At 38.4% G+C, this 14,554-nt stretch overlaps 1 protein-coding gene across 3 annotated transcripts in view; it reads right to left on the bottom strand.

Annotated features, from left to right (window-relative positions):
* Nucleotides 1-14,554, bottom strand: part of MAP3K5 (mitogen-activated protein kinase kinase kinase 5) — a 97,986-nt gene that overhangs the window by 62,841 nt on the left and 20,591 nt on the right. The window contains exons 1-3 of one of the 3 annotated variants that reach the window (XM_059468476.1): nucleotides 8,398-8,425; nucleotides 6,442-6,581; nucleotides 3,708-3,731 (exon numbers count right to left, since the gene is read on the bottom strand). In XM_059468476.1, the coding sequence (XP_059324459.1) occupies nucleotides 3,708-3,731; nucleotides 6,442-6,564 (147 nt within the window). In that variant the 5' untranslated portion in view covers nucleotides 6,565-6,581; nucleotides 8,398-8,425. Of the gene's footprint in view, nucleotides 1-3,707; nucleotides 3,732-6,441; nucleotides 6,582-8,397; nucleotides 8,426-14,554 lie in introns of those variants that run through there. The other 2 variants (XM_059468475.1, XM_059468477.1) reach the window with 2 other exon arrangements.

A 14,554-nucleotide genomic window follows, 5' to 3' on the forward strand; every position in this document is an offset into this window, starting at 1 on the left:
TCCTCAGAGATGCTCCTGTCCTTTCAACATCTTGGTTGCCCTGTGCTGGACTTGCTCCAGGAGTTCCATGTCTCTCTTGCCCTGGGGATCTCAGAACCAGATGAGTTCTCCCACTTACATTAAAGGAGCACTACACCAAACTGTCTCTCGAGCTACACCTTAAACAAGAGGCACTTAGGAAAGACTCTGGAAAACCAGTCAAAATTACAATCACAGAGCCATAGAATGGTTTGAGTTGGAAGGGACCTTAAAGGTAATCCAATTCCAACATCTGTGTTGTGGCCAGGGACACCTTCCACTAGACCAGGTGGCTCAGAGCCCCATCCGATCTGGCTTTGAACACTCCCAGGGATGGGGTATACACAGCTCCTCTGGGCAACCTGTTCCAGGGCCTTACCACACTCACAGCGCATAATTTCTTCCTAATACTTAATCTAAACCTTCCATCTTTGAGCCTGAAGTTTTGCCCTTTGTCCTATCACTAAAACCTGATCCCTCCAAGTGTTTGAAAAGCAAAACACCACTAATGGTGCCCGGCCATACAACACTAACCCTGTTGCTCAATTGCTAATGCTTGCAAGTCAGCTGCCCAAGAGAACAATTCCCATTGCCTCCAAGGGCCCTTCTGGTCAGACCAGGAGCAGTACTGCAGCCTCACAGCCCAGGCAGCCCCCAAAGCTATCCACTGCTCCAGCCTGGTGCAAGCAAGCAGCCTGAACTGAAAGGTGTGCACTGTGTCAAGGTGTAACTTACTGCAGTGGGCTGCAAACCACATGTAGAATACATGCATATTAAACACTCAGATTCAGCAAGAAGTCAAACTTTTAAAAAAAATTGAATAGCCCTGCAACTTTCCTCCAAAGGTGGTAGAATTCAATCACCATGGAAAATTATGATGAAATGAAAACTGGTTAGCTAATACCAGCAATGTACAGTCATGAACCATAACCTTTATAGCAACATCTTATGACTGAAACTCTTTACTAGTAATTTCAAAAATGCCTCTGCTGCTTGATTGACCTCAAAAATCAGATAACAGCAAAAACTAAACTAAAGCTTTCAACAGCAACGTAACAGGATACCTCCTGTTAAGGTATGACTCCCTGTAAAAATGTATGGTTTTGGTATTACTGGAACATTTGAAAAAGGTCCAAATAAATAGCTATAAAACCAGATATAACAGGAAATAAGCCAATGTTATCTTGTACTGCTCTGCCCAGACAGGCTCCAGGCAGCTTATCCTTGCTATGCAACATTGTATTGACTATTATTAGGAAGCACAAAAATCCAGCAGAAGAACAAAACAGTTGGCAATAGATTTTATTTTTTTTTTTGTTATCCCACTTATTTTCAGGAAACAAGGTTTAGGAAAAGCAAACATAAGGCGTTTCAATTAGGCAGATATATATAGATACACACACACTTGTTTTGCAACATTTTTAATCCCCTGGTGCCAAGGATACCACGGTCCTGATATGGCTGATGTTTGCATGCTATTAAAAAACATGTTCTAGAACAGCAGGACTGTACTCCTTGTTTGTCCATATGTGAATTTCATTTTTTTTTTTTATATCAGTAACCTCACATGACTATTTTTGGTAAGGGTGGGCATCAGAGACACGGCTTTTCTAGAACAGAACCTCTGTCATACCCATTTATCCAATAATCTTATAATTTATGAAGAAACACAATTTTTATGAAGCAGGCATTATATTCAGTAGTTAGGCATGCAGCAACATTTTGGAAAGTCTACTTCCAGGTAATTTGGCTGAAAAAATGAGGAAAAGGGAAATGAAGGAGCTGCTAAAACCATTTCACTGACTTCCCTATTCTAATACCAGGGAAAATACTTCCTCCCAGAAAAGATGTTATGTGGGTGTGCTTGAAAACATCCGAGACTTTCAAGGAACACATTCTTTTTCTGGCATACACTGAAGCATTTCTAAAAGTGATAAATGACAGTGTCACAGTCGCCTATCCAAATTTAAATGAAAACCAGAACAATCCTTTCTGAAACAGACGAAGGCCAAGTTATCATACCTCTCCTTGAGCTTCGGGGACTGTCATTTAAAAACAGAACAAGATGACATCTCCCCTTTATTCTGTTGTACCAGTCATCTCCTGCTGGTTTCCTGCTAAGAGAGCTCTTCCTCTTACCCTCCCAGGAACATTACATTAGTCACACATCATTTTCCCCTTGTCCTAGGCCACCAGAACAAAAACACAGAATGTAATACATTCATTTACAAGAAAGGCCTTACTGTTCTCTTTTCATTTTATGTAAAAGGCCTAACTGATCATTTCTTCCACTTTCATTAGAGAAAGGCGAGAGATTTCTAGTCTAGCACATCTTTCACAGCCTTCTGTGAGTGTCTGCAAAGCACTTTTTGGATTAGAGCTATACAGAAACTCTATAGGGAAGCCTTTTTGCTTTTTTTAACAAAAAAAAAAATCTGTAATTTAAAATGCAGCATTAGATCAAAACTTTCACTGATTTTGAAGCCATCTTTAGAAACACCATGCAGAGAAAAGAAAAGACTGCATTTTTTCAGAGTCATATTTTATACTGGCAAAAGTAATAACTTAATCCACTGTTAAATAAAGAAGTAAAATCAGGAATGCTGCAGTTTTCATGGCATAGAGGAAAATAAAACCTGGCCAGTTTCTGAAATTAAGTACTTCATATCCCCCTCTAGGAAATTTTATTCAAATATATGGAATTGTGCAGCATGCACATAGCACCTCAGGGTATCAGCACAGCACTGGGTAGCCTCGCTGAAATTATATCTTAGCAAATGTGGCTACCAGTAAGTCACGAAGCAAAGCCAAGAACAACTCGACATGCCAGATATATATTCTGACATGACTGGCCCTGCTGCTCCAGAAAAAACACTTTGGAAAAGCAGTGTTCTCCCAGCCACAAATCTGCCTCCATTGAACTTGGAAGTGAAAAAGGGGAGGGAGATTTGGAAGGTCAACCTTAGAAATCAAAGGGACATCAAGCTGGAGAGACCTACAGTTTAATAATGACTGGCACTCAGACCACTGGGACCTGCACTACATTTGGACTAACAGCTCCAGGACACAACTTCTAGAAATAAAAACTCTCTTTATAAACGTACTTTTTACATATATATACATACATATACATATATATATATCTGTACATATATATATACACATAGATATACACACATTTACATACATACATATATATATGCACATATATATATTTACACACACATGCATACATATATATATATATATATATATATATATATACACACTTTTTCTTTTCAGAGCTGTAGCCATGGGTTTCTAAAATGACCAACAGTTTCCAAATAACTCTACTTTCTAATAGAGTATTTTTAAAAACATTAAAGAATACTGAATAGAAAAAGGCAACAACAAAAAAAAGGATAAAATGACAAATGCAAATGGGTGTGAGATAACATGAAAGACAGTAAAGGCAGCAGAGAAAATACCACTGATAGATACAGGCAAGGTAAGAAGTGAGCCTGGTACCTAGCAACCAAGTGATTTACTCAGATTTGCTGCTAGAATTCCCAGAATTCTACATCAAACTCTGTAAAATACAGTAGGAGAGTGCTAAATTATTTGAGTGGAGAACAGAATATAAACAACATTAAATGAAACAGATCTTTGGAATGTTTATAATTCAACTGAAATCCATGCATCATACTTACATTATTCTTCTGGAAAATAATTTCCTGAAATAAAAAAAAAAAAAAAAGAAAATGTTGATAGCACTAGGAAAGATATTTGATCAGTATGACTTTCTAATACTACTGTTTGCACACACGACAAGAAAAGATTGGTTGACAGATGTTTTCTTATGCTTGTCAAATCAACATAAATGAGGTATTGTCTCAGAAGAGACAAAATTACCATGGAATCAAGTAGATACATACAACTTATGTATACATAAGAGCATACCTACTGTCTGCATGTTAATAGACATATATACACCTATATACATGTCCCTCCATTTATAGATTTTTTTCTAGAGGGATGATGTCCAGAAATTGTCTGTTAATAAACATCTATTCATATTTGAAAAGTCAAATATAGTAAATAACATTTTGCTACCAGGAGAAGCAATCAAAAGGAATAGTAAAAGCAGCATTCATATGAGGTTTTAAAATATTCCAAAACTGCTTGAAATTCAATTGGCTCTAATAATCAGATGCAAAGAACATATCTTCACATTTTCAATGTGAATTTTCAGAGAATTAGAAGCACACCCAGATGGAAAGAGCTGATTCCTGCACACTAATCCAGGTGGTACAGCTCAAGTGTAAATCACTTCTGAACAATGATCATCTTGCTTCCAGCAAGTTCTGATCCCAGGAATTGATAACCATAAGAGATTTATCAGACAGCTTTTCCTGTGCCACTGGGACTGGTAAGCAGCTTCACCAGCACAACAGCATTAAAAACAAGCACAGTGTCAAACCAAGGTCTCTCCTACTTTCTGTGTTGTTTAAGTCAGGCTTTGATAAAACTGTTTTTCTCCCTGTAGAGAGGGCATGTTTCACATAGGACTGTTTCTAGCTTTCCAAGTGTGGGTCATAAAGGTCTGGTTAAATCCCCCAGCATGGACAGGGATATCTTCAACTAGATCAGGCTGATCAAAGTCCTGCCTGGCCTGGCCTGATTGTCCATGCAGAAGAAAATTTCACCAGCAAAAGTTTACTGTTTAGTGCCCTGATTAAATTGTGTGCTGCAGTTCTGTATTTCTTTCATTTTCAGTTTTTTAATTCCCCTTTTCATACAGGATTAAAACTGCACATGCTCTCCTGCATTGCTTCTACTCTTTACCTGCTGGCTGTAACAAACACAGAAACAAACACTGCCTCAGAAGATGTCCCAGTATGCCCACAACTACTATTTTTAGGCAGTTACTTACTAAATAGTATGGAAGGGGTCTCACTCTTTGACTAATTCCCTACAGGCTATCAAGAGCAGAAATACAAGCCCAGTTCAAAACTAAGGGAAACCAAAGGGAATCTTTCAATCAGCAGAGTACTGGTGGCAACTGTGACATCCAAGTCCCCCTGCACAGAACTGGGCTTCCACTGAAGCCAGTAGGAACCCAGCATGTAACCCATTTACAAAGCCCAGCTCCTAAACCAGTAAAAAGTTCTTCCAAGTGCCCAAGAAAGCCTGATGCCTCACCCCAAGTGATTTCTCTGTGGGAGCTGGGTATTTGGCTCTTTGCCCAGGACAATGAATTTCTTCTCTGCTTATACTGTAGAGTATTGTACTTACACAACTGGATTAAATTCCTAGATACATCTTTTATCATTAGCATTATTTTTAGGGCTTTTATCTGTATACTCTTTGTGTTGCAAGAAGAAAGGAAATAATTGGATTGCAAGAGGTCCAGTTAGCTGAGAGAATTTATTGGGGAGAGCAGGGGGAACAAACTGAGTTACTAAGCATTTCCTCCAAAATATAGGGCCAGTCTGAAAAAATGGGACAGAATCAAAACCAAATAGCCTGCACTTGCCAGAAGCAGTGGAAGCAAACCCTTCTTGAGTGGTGCTGGTGCCCAGACTGCAGTCTGACTCACCAAGCTGCTCATTCTAAATTCTTCTTCTCAGCAAAGCTTGGAAGGGAAGTGCAAGAGCATAAAACACCTCCTGAGTAAAGCCAAAGCATCTGAGAGAGGGGAAGTAATTGAAAAGACTGCCATCCAAGTTGTCTGTCCTTTCCCATCATGGAAGTTGCTAAACTTTTAGGATAGTTGCAGTAGGATGCAAGTACCAACTTCTTGGCTGACAAAATCCACAGCCCCGTAGATTATCTTAAAACACTCTCTTGCCTTAAACCAAAGTACTATAACTGTGCACTGAGACATGAGTTTTGTTCTTACTGACTCTGTTACACTGCTGTTAATCCCCAGCACAGCAGTCCTGCAGGTACCTGATGCAAACAGCTGTAACTCAGCAAGATTTAGCAGGGGGTATCAGGAGGCCTAATAAGGTTTAGCAGAAAACTGCTAATTTATACAGAATCTAAAGCCTAAGGATTATTTTACTGCCTACACACCACCACTCTCACAGGATTGTTATTACTGTAACAGTTTACCACAAACACCAGTAATTCCCTTGAATGACAAAGTCTTGCACTTAGTTTCACATCTCAAATTTGGCAAACCTCTGTTTCCATAAACAGCCATTTAACAGCTAGGTATTTAACTGACTGCAACCAGGCAATCTAAATCTTTCTTTTTAGAAAACTAAACTGAGTTTCACAGCATTGCATTGTAGACATCTTTGCCAGGCCTCAGAACATTTTTTTGCTATTCTGTTCTGAACCTCAAGCTGCATGTGTATTTCTTACAGAAAGAACTTATTTCAAGGGTTAGACTAGCTGCAACTTCCCCTCCAAACCCCTTTTTCCACCCAGAGCTACCTTCAGTGACTGCAGAGACTCTGCATTTGTGTCACAGTAGAGGATAATGTTGTTGGCCATGCTGAAGCTCTCCCTGACTCCCAGATGGTAGAACAGGGAGGGTTGACGGAAGGCATCACTCATCTCTACCACAGCAATATCTGCAGAAATAAATAAAAATAAAAAAATCAATGCCACACATTTCTGACAGTCAAATACATCTAGGTCATGTTTCTTCACACAATTTATTTTGGTAAGAAGGCCTGGCTTTAAGTAGGAAATAAGAGATCTAGAGGGATTTCCCCATTTTAGCTATTATGCTTGAATTTTGAACACAGTCAGCAGGATGTGGTTGAGTTTTTTTCTATTTCACTATTACTCCTCTATTTTTTCTTTAAATGAGACCTTAAAATGGTAAAAATGGATAAACCACTAATCAAGAAAAGGAAAAAAAAAATAATTGCTGTCTTCAAGAATAAAATTTGCTTGGTAAATCTATACATGGTGAATGATAACCTTAGCAAAAAATAAAAGAAAAAATTACATTAGATGTACTTTTTGCAAGTTGCAATAAAAATTCATGTAATCTATAACATACTGTATAGATTCTGTACTAGAACTTGGAAGAAAACGAACTGAAAGGTAACATTGCAATATAAATTACCATTCAGATCTATTTTGATTCATACAGAGAAATGATAGAATGAGCAAAAGGTACAGATGCAGAGAAGCAAAGAGGGAGTGAATATATAAAGCCAAAGAAACCCCATAAAAGTAAAAACTTTACTGCAGAGAATTCTATTCATAACAAAGTTTACCTGTGTGAATAATGCATGCAAGCACATACATGAATGCTTAGAGAACCAGGAATGTAGTCCACAATTTCTCTCAAACCATGTGTTTATCTTGACAAGATTTGCACCAATGCCAAAGTATAACAAGAGGCAATTAACTATTTCTGCTGACTCTTTGTAACATTCCTGTTATACCAGGCAGCCTATTTCCATGGCAAAAGTCTTGTGGAATCAAGAGAGCAAAGCAAGAAAACTGACTCATCTCCACCTCTTCTACAAACACCTTTCTGTCTTTTCACCCAATTAAGTTTTTTCTGAGGTTTAAAAAAAAACAAAACAGAAACCTAAGCCCAAACCAGAGAAATAAGCTTCTGTTAAAGAGTGGAAAAAGAAAAGCAGCCTGGTTTCCAGTATCTCTCTATGCTTTGCCATTCCTTTGGAAGCTTTCATGACTGAAAAGACAGATAGCAAGGCAAGCTCTGTAGCATAAAAGCCTATGCCCTCAAGCTTCTCTACTCTACTTAATCCAGTCAGAGATTCTACCTCTAAACACAGCTTCTCACCTCACCTATTTACCTAGATCATCAAAACTGAAATGAAGATATTCAATAAAAGACAAGCCTTGCAGTCACACTCTGAACTGGGGAAGCTGTGTCTCTCCAACTTGTTGAAAAGGAATACCTTTGAGACATCTAGTCTTCAGTAATGTGTTTCTGTAACTGGCCTACAGGCTTATAAATTATTAAAAGCCTGAAGGAAGGACAGATACATACAGGGGAAAGAGTGAACATTTGCCTATACGAGCCTTGGCTTTTCAAGACACAAAATTAAAAGAAAGGAGACTAATATGGTATAAAAAATATATTTTTTCACACTTAAAAATCTAATATTAAACTATGTTTTCTAAAAGATTCATAACTTGTGTTCTAAGCATCTCCCTCTGTCGAATTCCACATAAATATTTGCAGTATGGATGCCATCAAATTTTATTGAAGCAAAAAAACGAGTGCACTACTAAGACTAAACATACACTCACTTTCATTAATTTTAGGAAGCTGAAACATCACAAAAGCCAAACAAAAATGACAATACCTCTGCTATATTTTGGGTGAGATTACAGTCTGTTTATTTTCTTCTGAAACTTGCCATAATACAAGTTATATTTTTACCCTCTCTTACTCACATAGAAGTCTAATCTTGAGCAACTCCAAATCTATGGTACATATCTGTTAGTGCCAAGCAGGAGGAAAACTTGCGCAAGGTGCCATGACTTCATTCTGCAATCTTGCAAGATCATGTGCTCTCACTAGAGTTGCAAAACTAAGATTAAAAGAAAAATATTACTTTAGATGGAGCCTGATCAAAGCTAAATTACAAAAAACGCTTGAGAAATCCAAAGTTAAAATGGCAAGTTCCTAAGATCATGAAGAAGGAAGGAGAAACTCAAAAAAAAAAAGCATGTATATAAATATATTACTGTCAAGCTGGCCAAATACATTGATCAGAGTCTGACACAGGACCACACTGTAGGAAACATTCTTGGGTCCTGTACCATCCCTACCACAGTAATAATAAAATAAAACAAATTAAAATAAATTAAAATGAAATTAAATTTAATTTAATACCCAAACCATACAAAAACCTTGAGTTACTTACACAGATAAGGGAAGAACCATGAGTAAAGAAACATCTGTATGACTGACACTGAGTTACAAGCATCACAAAAGAGTTTATGCCAGTATTTTTTAATGTAACTAAAGAAGAAAAGATATGTCAAGACTTCTGTGAAATCCTTCTGGATAATCTCACTTGATAGACAAAGCAGTGTCTTCCTTAGAATAGGTCCATCTTTTGTGAAGTTTTCCAGCTCATTCTAGCAGTTATGTATTTACAATGTAGATGTCACTCATGACAAAGAGATCAGATTTCTCCAAGTTCAGGTTAGGCCTCAGGGCTGGTATTGCAATTTCCAAGGGGAACAACCCAAATCTTACCTGCAATTCCAGCAAGCCAGAAAAGGTATATGCACTTTTGAGATCAGATGTCTATCCAGATAAAAAACATATATCCTAAACCAGCTCTTCTGACAGACCTCTTTCTGACTATCATCTTTCCCAACATCAGGAGAGAAACTCCTCTGAGCAAAGGAGGGATCAATTTACTTGACAGAAGTCAAATATTATGTAACTGATTTGGGAGGAAAAAACAAAAAGATAAAAAACCCACCACAGAAACAGGAGTAGTAATGGTGGTAATGGTTTCTATAAAGCACCTGAAATGTACCATCAAGTGCATTACAAAACAGCCAAACACTATATTCAGTTACATAAAAATATGATTAGAAGTTTAGCAAAGATGAGCAAGACTGATGGTTTTCAAGACAAATCTAATTAAAAGTACATATATATATATCAATATTCTCATTAGTTACAAAGAGCCAGGATTTAGCTAAGCCCAAAAGAACTGTTTGGTCATCAATACATAAACTGCAATGATCCTCTTTATCAGGTTCTCACTCTCATTTCCCCCAGATGAAATCAATTGAACATTCTGATGCCATAGAGGACAAGTTTTCTATTCACTGGAGAACACAATTTCATAAGTGGCAAAATGGTATTTCAACAAAAGTGGAGGAATCAGCTCCACACTGGAACTACCCTCTTACCAAAACATCTGTGGTTTGAGTTTCAAGGCAAAGAAAAGCCTGATCAAGCACAGGAATCAGAGTTGAGCTCTCTCAACACCTAGGACCTCAGAATGAAGCACGCTAAAGACCAGGAACATCAATTCACTGACATAAATTCACTTCAAATTCTCTTGCACACCTTCCATGTTGCAGCAAACAAAGTCTGTTCAGGCTCCAGCAGACTAATGAGTAGGGTGGGTGTGGAAGCACGCTGCATAAAACAGGAGAAAAGACAAAAAAGTGCAAGAACTGCAAGTTTTGCAACCTCACTGGCTGCAAGAATGTGAAATTTAATTTTGTGCCCAAGACCAAAGTAAGGGATAAAATTTACTCCATCTCATGAAAGTCAATCTGGTGACAGATCACTGAAACTAAAGAAAACGGGTATAGAACAGTCCTTACCTTTTCTAGTAATTTTCAACATTACAGCTAGAAAGTCTTACAATAGGTCTTGCAGTAAATTATCGTCTCCTGATAGTTTATGAACAATAAAGTCTAATTACAACCTTCTCTCCCATCTCCTTAACAGCTGGCATGCCTAAATAGATAAGACAAGTGCATCACAAACATAAGATCAGAGCTTCATTCACTCTGGCCTAGGCACCAAAACCAGCATAAACCCAGCAGCAGGCAGTTCAGTGTCCATGCCCTAAATCACCCCGAGCTCTGTCTGCCTGCTGACAGCAGCCAAACTGCCTCTAATGAAGCTGCCTGCGTACACATTAGCTGAGTAACCACACACTGAGCTGCAGACAGGCCAGCTACTGCGCAATCACAACCTAGCCTGTTATTAGGCTAACTAACATCTACACCAACAACAGCTTGAAACATGCTATCATGCATCCAAGAGAACAAAGTATCACTGCAGTAGTAACTGGCTTCTTACTACTCTGGAAAATCAGATTCATGAGCTGGAATTGGAGGTAACCTACTTAACCTCTTTTACCTGAGAAGCAACGTAGCAGTACACATCTCTGTGAAGTTTGGCATAGATTAAAACTATCTTACCATCATTCCTAACTGTGATATAAATCCACTTCGTTCGCTTTAAGATATCTGTGCAAAGGCTGAGAAACTTACACGTAAAATCTCTGCTAATTAACTTGTCTTAAGAAATGGTAAAAACTCAAGAGTATGCGCATTAAGATGGCGAAAAAAGGGAAAGCGTCCATTAGTGGATACAGAGCCCTTTGCTCTTGGCTATTAGCCATGCCTTTAGTCACCAAGACAGTGATAAATGAAATGCAGTGGTCAAAGTTCATCTCCTACTCATTGTTTTAAATGTAACAGGGCAAAGAAGAATGTTTAAGTAAGTGCTCTGAGATATCTCACACATACACCCTGCTTTTTGATACTACCCGCTTGCCACAGTGCTGCCAGGAGAAGCAGTGAATACAAACAAAGCAGCTATACAACCAATGAATGTTTATGTTTGCTATTATCTTCTGATTAATTGGTACTAAACGCATGACCATTACCTTACATTCACTGTCCCACAATTAATCAGGGGAAAAGGAAAGATGATAACGGCAACTTCTGTGACCAGGATTTTGTGTTCTTTTCCACTTGAGGGCTAAAAGAGTAAGATATCATTCTGACAGAGATATAGAAGAAAAGAAAGGAGGGCAAAATTTATTTCAGAGCAAGTGTGAATACCAAACTTATTTCACACTCCAGTAGTAGCTCTCCATTCAGCCTTAGAATGATGACATGGTGACACTTACTATTGGGCAAACTTTTAGAAATAAGCAAGGAATATACTTATCTACTTCAACTTCTGTATGACTCTCTGTGTTTGGCATAGATATTTTCCTGTTTACCAGAGACTGCCTGCACGAGGTAGGAAATCTGCTTTGGCAATCCCAACGCGTCAGTACAGATTGGTATTTCTGTTTCAGCCGTGGAAACCACAGTGCCACTGACTTGTCAACAGCACTGGAAACAGACATTTCCTGTCAAGAGTGTCTCATATGGCTCCAAGACTGGAAACAATTGATGGGAGCCACTGAGGTGAGAATACCCAAACACAGGTGAATGGCCAACCTCCCAGGAAATCAGTCCAGCCAAGCCAGTCTGTTGGGAGAGGCTAACAAAAAACCCCAAAAAACAAACAAACAAACAAACAAACAAAAAAACCCCCACCACTTTGTAAGGGTGTCTGAGGCTTGAATATGGGAAAGGAAAAGCAGGTGATGATGGCACAGGCAAGTTAAGTATGCCATATACTAGAGGAAAAGGATGGTATTTGTAGAGGCTTCAATTTATGCACAAAGTAGGCTTAAGAGCATCAAGACAAAAAAAAGTGATGGACCTGAGCTAGTTCTTATCTGGTGAAATGCATTATGACTTAGGAATCTTATCTTACTGTCTCAAGAAGTAATCCTGTCTTGAGCAGTCTCATTTTTATGCAATGGAAGCAGAGATCCACCATCAATGAAGTACAGATCAGAGCCTGTCCTGCAACCTACCCAAAAGGGAGTTTATGAGCACAAATTCCCAGAAGATACAACACAAATCCAGCTGTCTGGTGGGTGGTCCCTCTCCAGATGCTCCATAACACATAGCATAACAAAGTTGAGCTAGAAATAATTAAAGCACTTAGTACTTGCCCAAAAAGCACCAAGTTACCTTTGGATACAACAGTACCATTTTGTCCTCATGCTGGTATTAAGAGCCCACTGTTCCTTGAATAGCTAAACTGAGTTGAGCTGCTCTTGAATTTCAAAGTGCACTCCTACACCTAGACTTATAAGCAAAAAGGTATGATTTCACTTCAGATAAACTCAATAAACAGCTTTTACTGTTGGGGGTGGTTCTGACTCTCTTCCACATTTGTATCAGATTTAGTGTGGTCAATACCCAGTGAGACAACTCAGTCTCTCTGTTTGCTTGGAGGGGTGGGGTGAGTGTGCAGGATCAGCTGACTCCTGGGTCACTTAGATGATCTCGCTTTCCACCCACACAATCACTAGGTGCTATATAAAGAAGGCACCAGACATCACAACATCTGCAAGGATGCAACTGAATACCTCCTTAGTCCTGCTTGAGAGTCACATATTGTTCCAGGGGGTAGGTAAATTTTAATCTTCCATACAGACATGGATGCAACATCCACTTGTTAAGAATCCCATATATAACATCACAAGAAGAAGAGTTCCTTAAGGAACAACACAGAAAAGAAATAAAAAAACACATACACAGTCTACCTCATAACATTAGGCATCTATAGCCGTACAGACAGACTCTAAATTGAGTATACGACTCAATTTACATCTCTAGGAGTCTGTTCATTACTAAAAAAAAAAAAAAAAAACAACAAACTAGCTACTCATGTAAAAGCAATCTTTCCTCCTTTTAAATAATTAATAATTGTTGATTTCTTTCTAGTTAAGGTAAGAGAGAAGAACTACTTAAGGACGGACAATGTGCAAGAGCAAATATAAGATGTCCCTGTATAAATTTAAACCACAAATCACAAGCAAGTTCATAATCTACAAACCCAAATGTCCTGGAGAACCACCCCAAACGTTTAACTGATTGGCAGTGACCTGCTGTCACACGGGAGCATTATAAAACTTGCACCCTGTCCCAATACATCGAGGTGCTCCTTAGTAACACTTGTGCAAATTAATTCCTGCCAACTTTTGTAGCTAACTGGCTCAGATCATTCTCACAAAATCAAATGTAATACTTCACCAAGTAGAACCAACCAAGCAAGGAGGTGAGAAAAACAAGTTACTTTTCTTGTTGCAGCAACAGTATTCAAGACCATGATCCTCCAAGTGAAACTCTGACCTTTTTGTCTGCACTATGCTTCAAAGATGTGAAGGGAAAAGAACCTCTTGCTTCTGTAATCAAAAACTGATGAGAGATAAGCTGAAGTCAATTACCAAAATAAAACAGCAGAAGCTGGAAATGAACTGGTAACAAAAAGAAAGTTATAACAGCTGTTAGAAAAGAAATGAGACAGAAGGATAGAGATGACAAACAATAAAGGGTTGTGTAGGAATTAACACATCAAACTACACATCAAAACCTAAATTACTGTGTCAATGATCTGAAGACAACTGAAACAATATAGAAAGGCTTTCTGATAAAGAAAAAGAAAACAGAAGAAAGCTTGAGTTTCAAAAAATACACTCTCTCCTGGCCCAAAAGAGGATTATAATGTTATCACATGATTCCAACCCCCAACAATTCAGAAAAACCACTCTCAGCTTAATGCATGTGGGAGGAACTCAGGATCAGGCAAGAATAAAAGATGACAAGCAGACAAAGAGCCATTTATTCAAAAATAACTTCAGTATGTTCAGATTCACTGCATCTGTATCAACCCTAGTGAAACAGGCCCCCTAGTACCAATAACACCAAATACTAAAGACCACCTTAACTCTGAACTTTGCATCAGAAAAAATACTCAGATCACAATGGGGTAACTACTGAAGCTCAGCTGAAGGCTGGAGCACATTACAGAGCTAGAGTAAGGATCTGTACCAAATGCTATTTAAGCAATCCACAGACACAACAGCAGAAGCAGTCAATGAAAACAAGGCAGACCATAGTAAACCAGTACTTCTACACTGAGAAGTTTTGTTCAGAAGATCTTCATCATTGCAATTTTTTTCAAAAAACCAAACCCCCTTGGCCTGGATCT

Source organism: Ammospiza nelsoni, chromosome 3 (genome assembly GCF_027579445.1).
Source record: "Ammospiza nelsoni isolate bAmmNel1 chromosome 3, bAmmNel1.pri, whole genome shotgun sequence".
NCBI lineage: Eukaryota > Metazoa > Chordata > Aves > Passeriformes > Passerellidae > Ammospiza > Ammospiza nelsoni.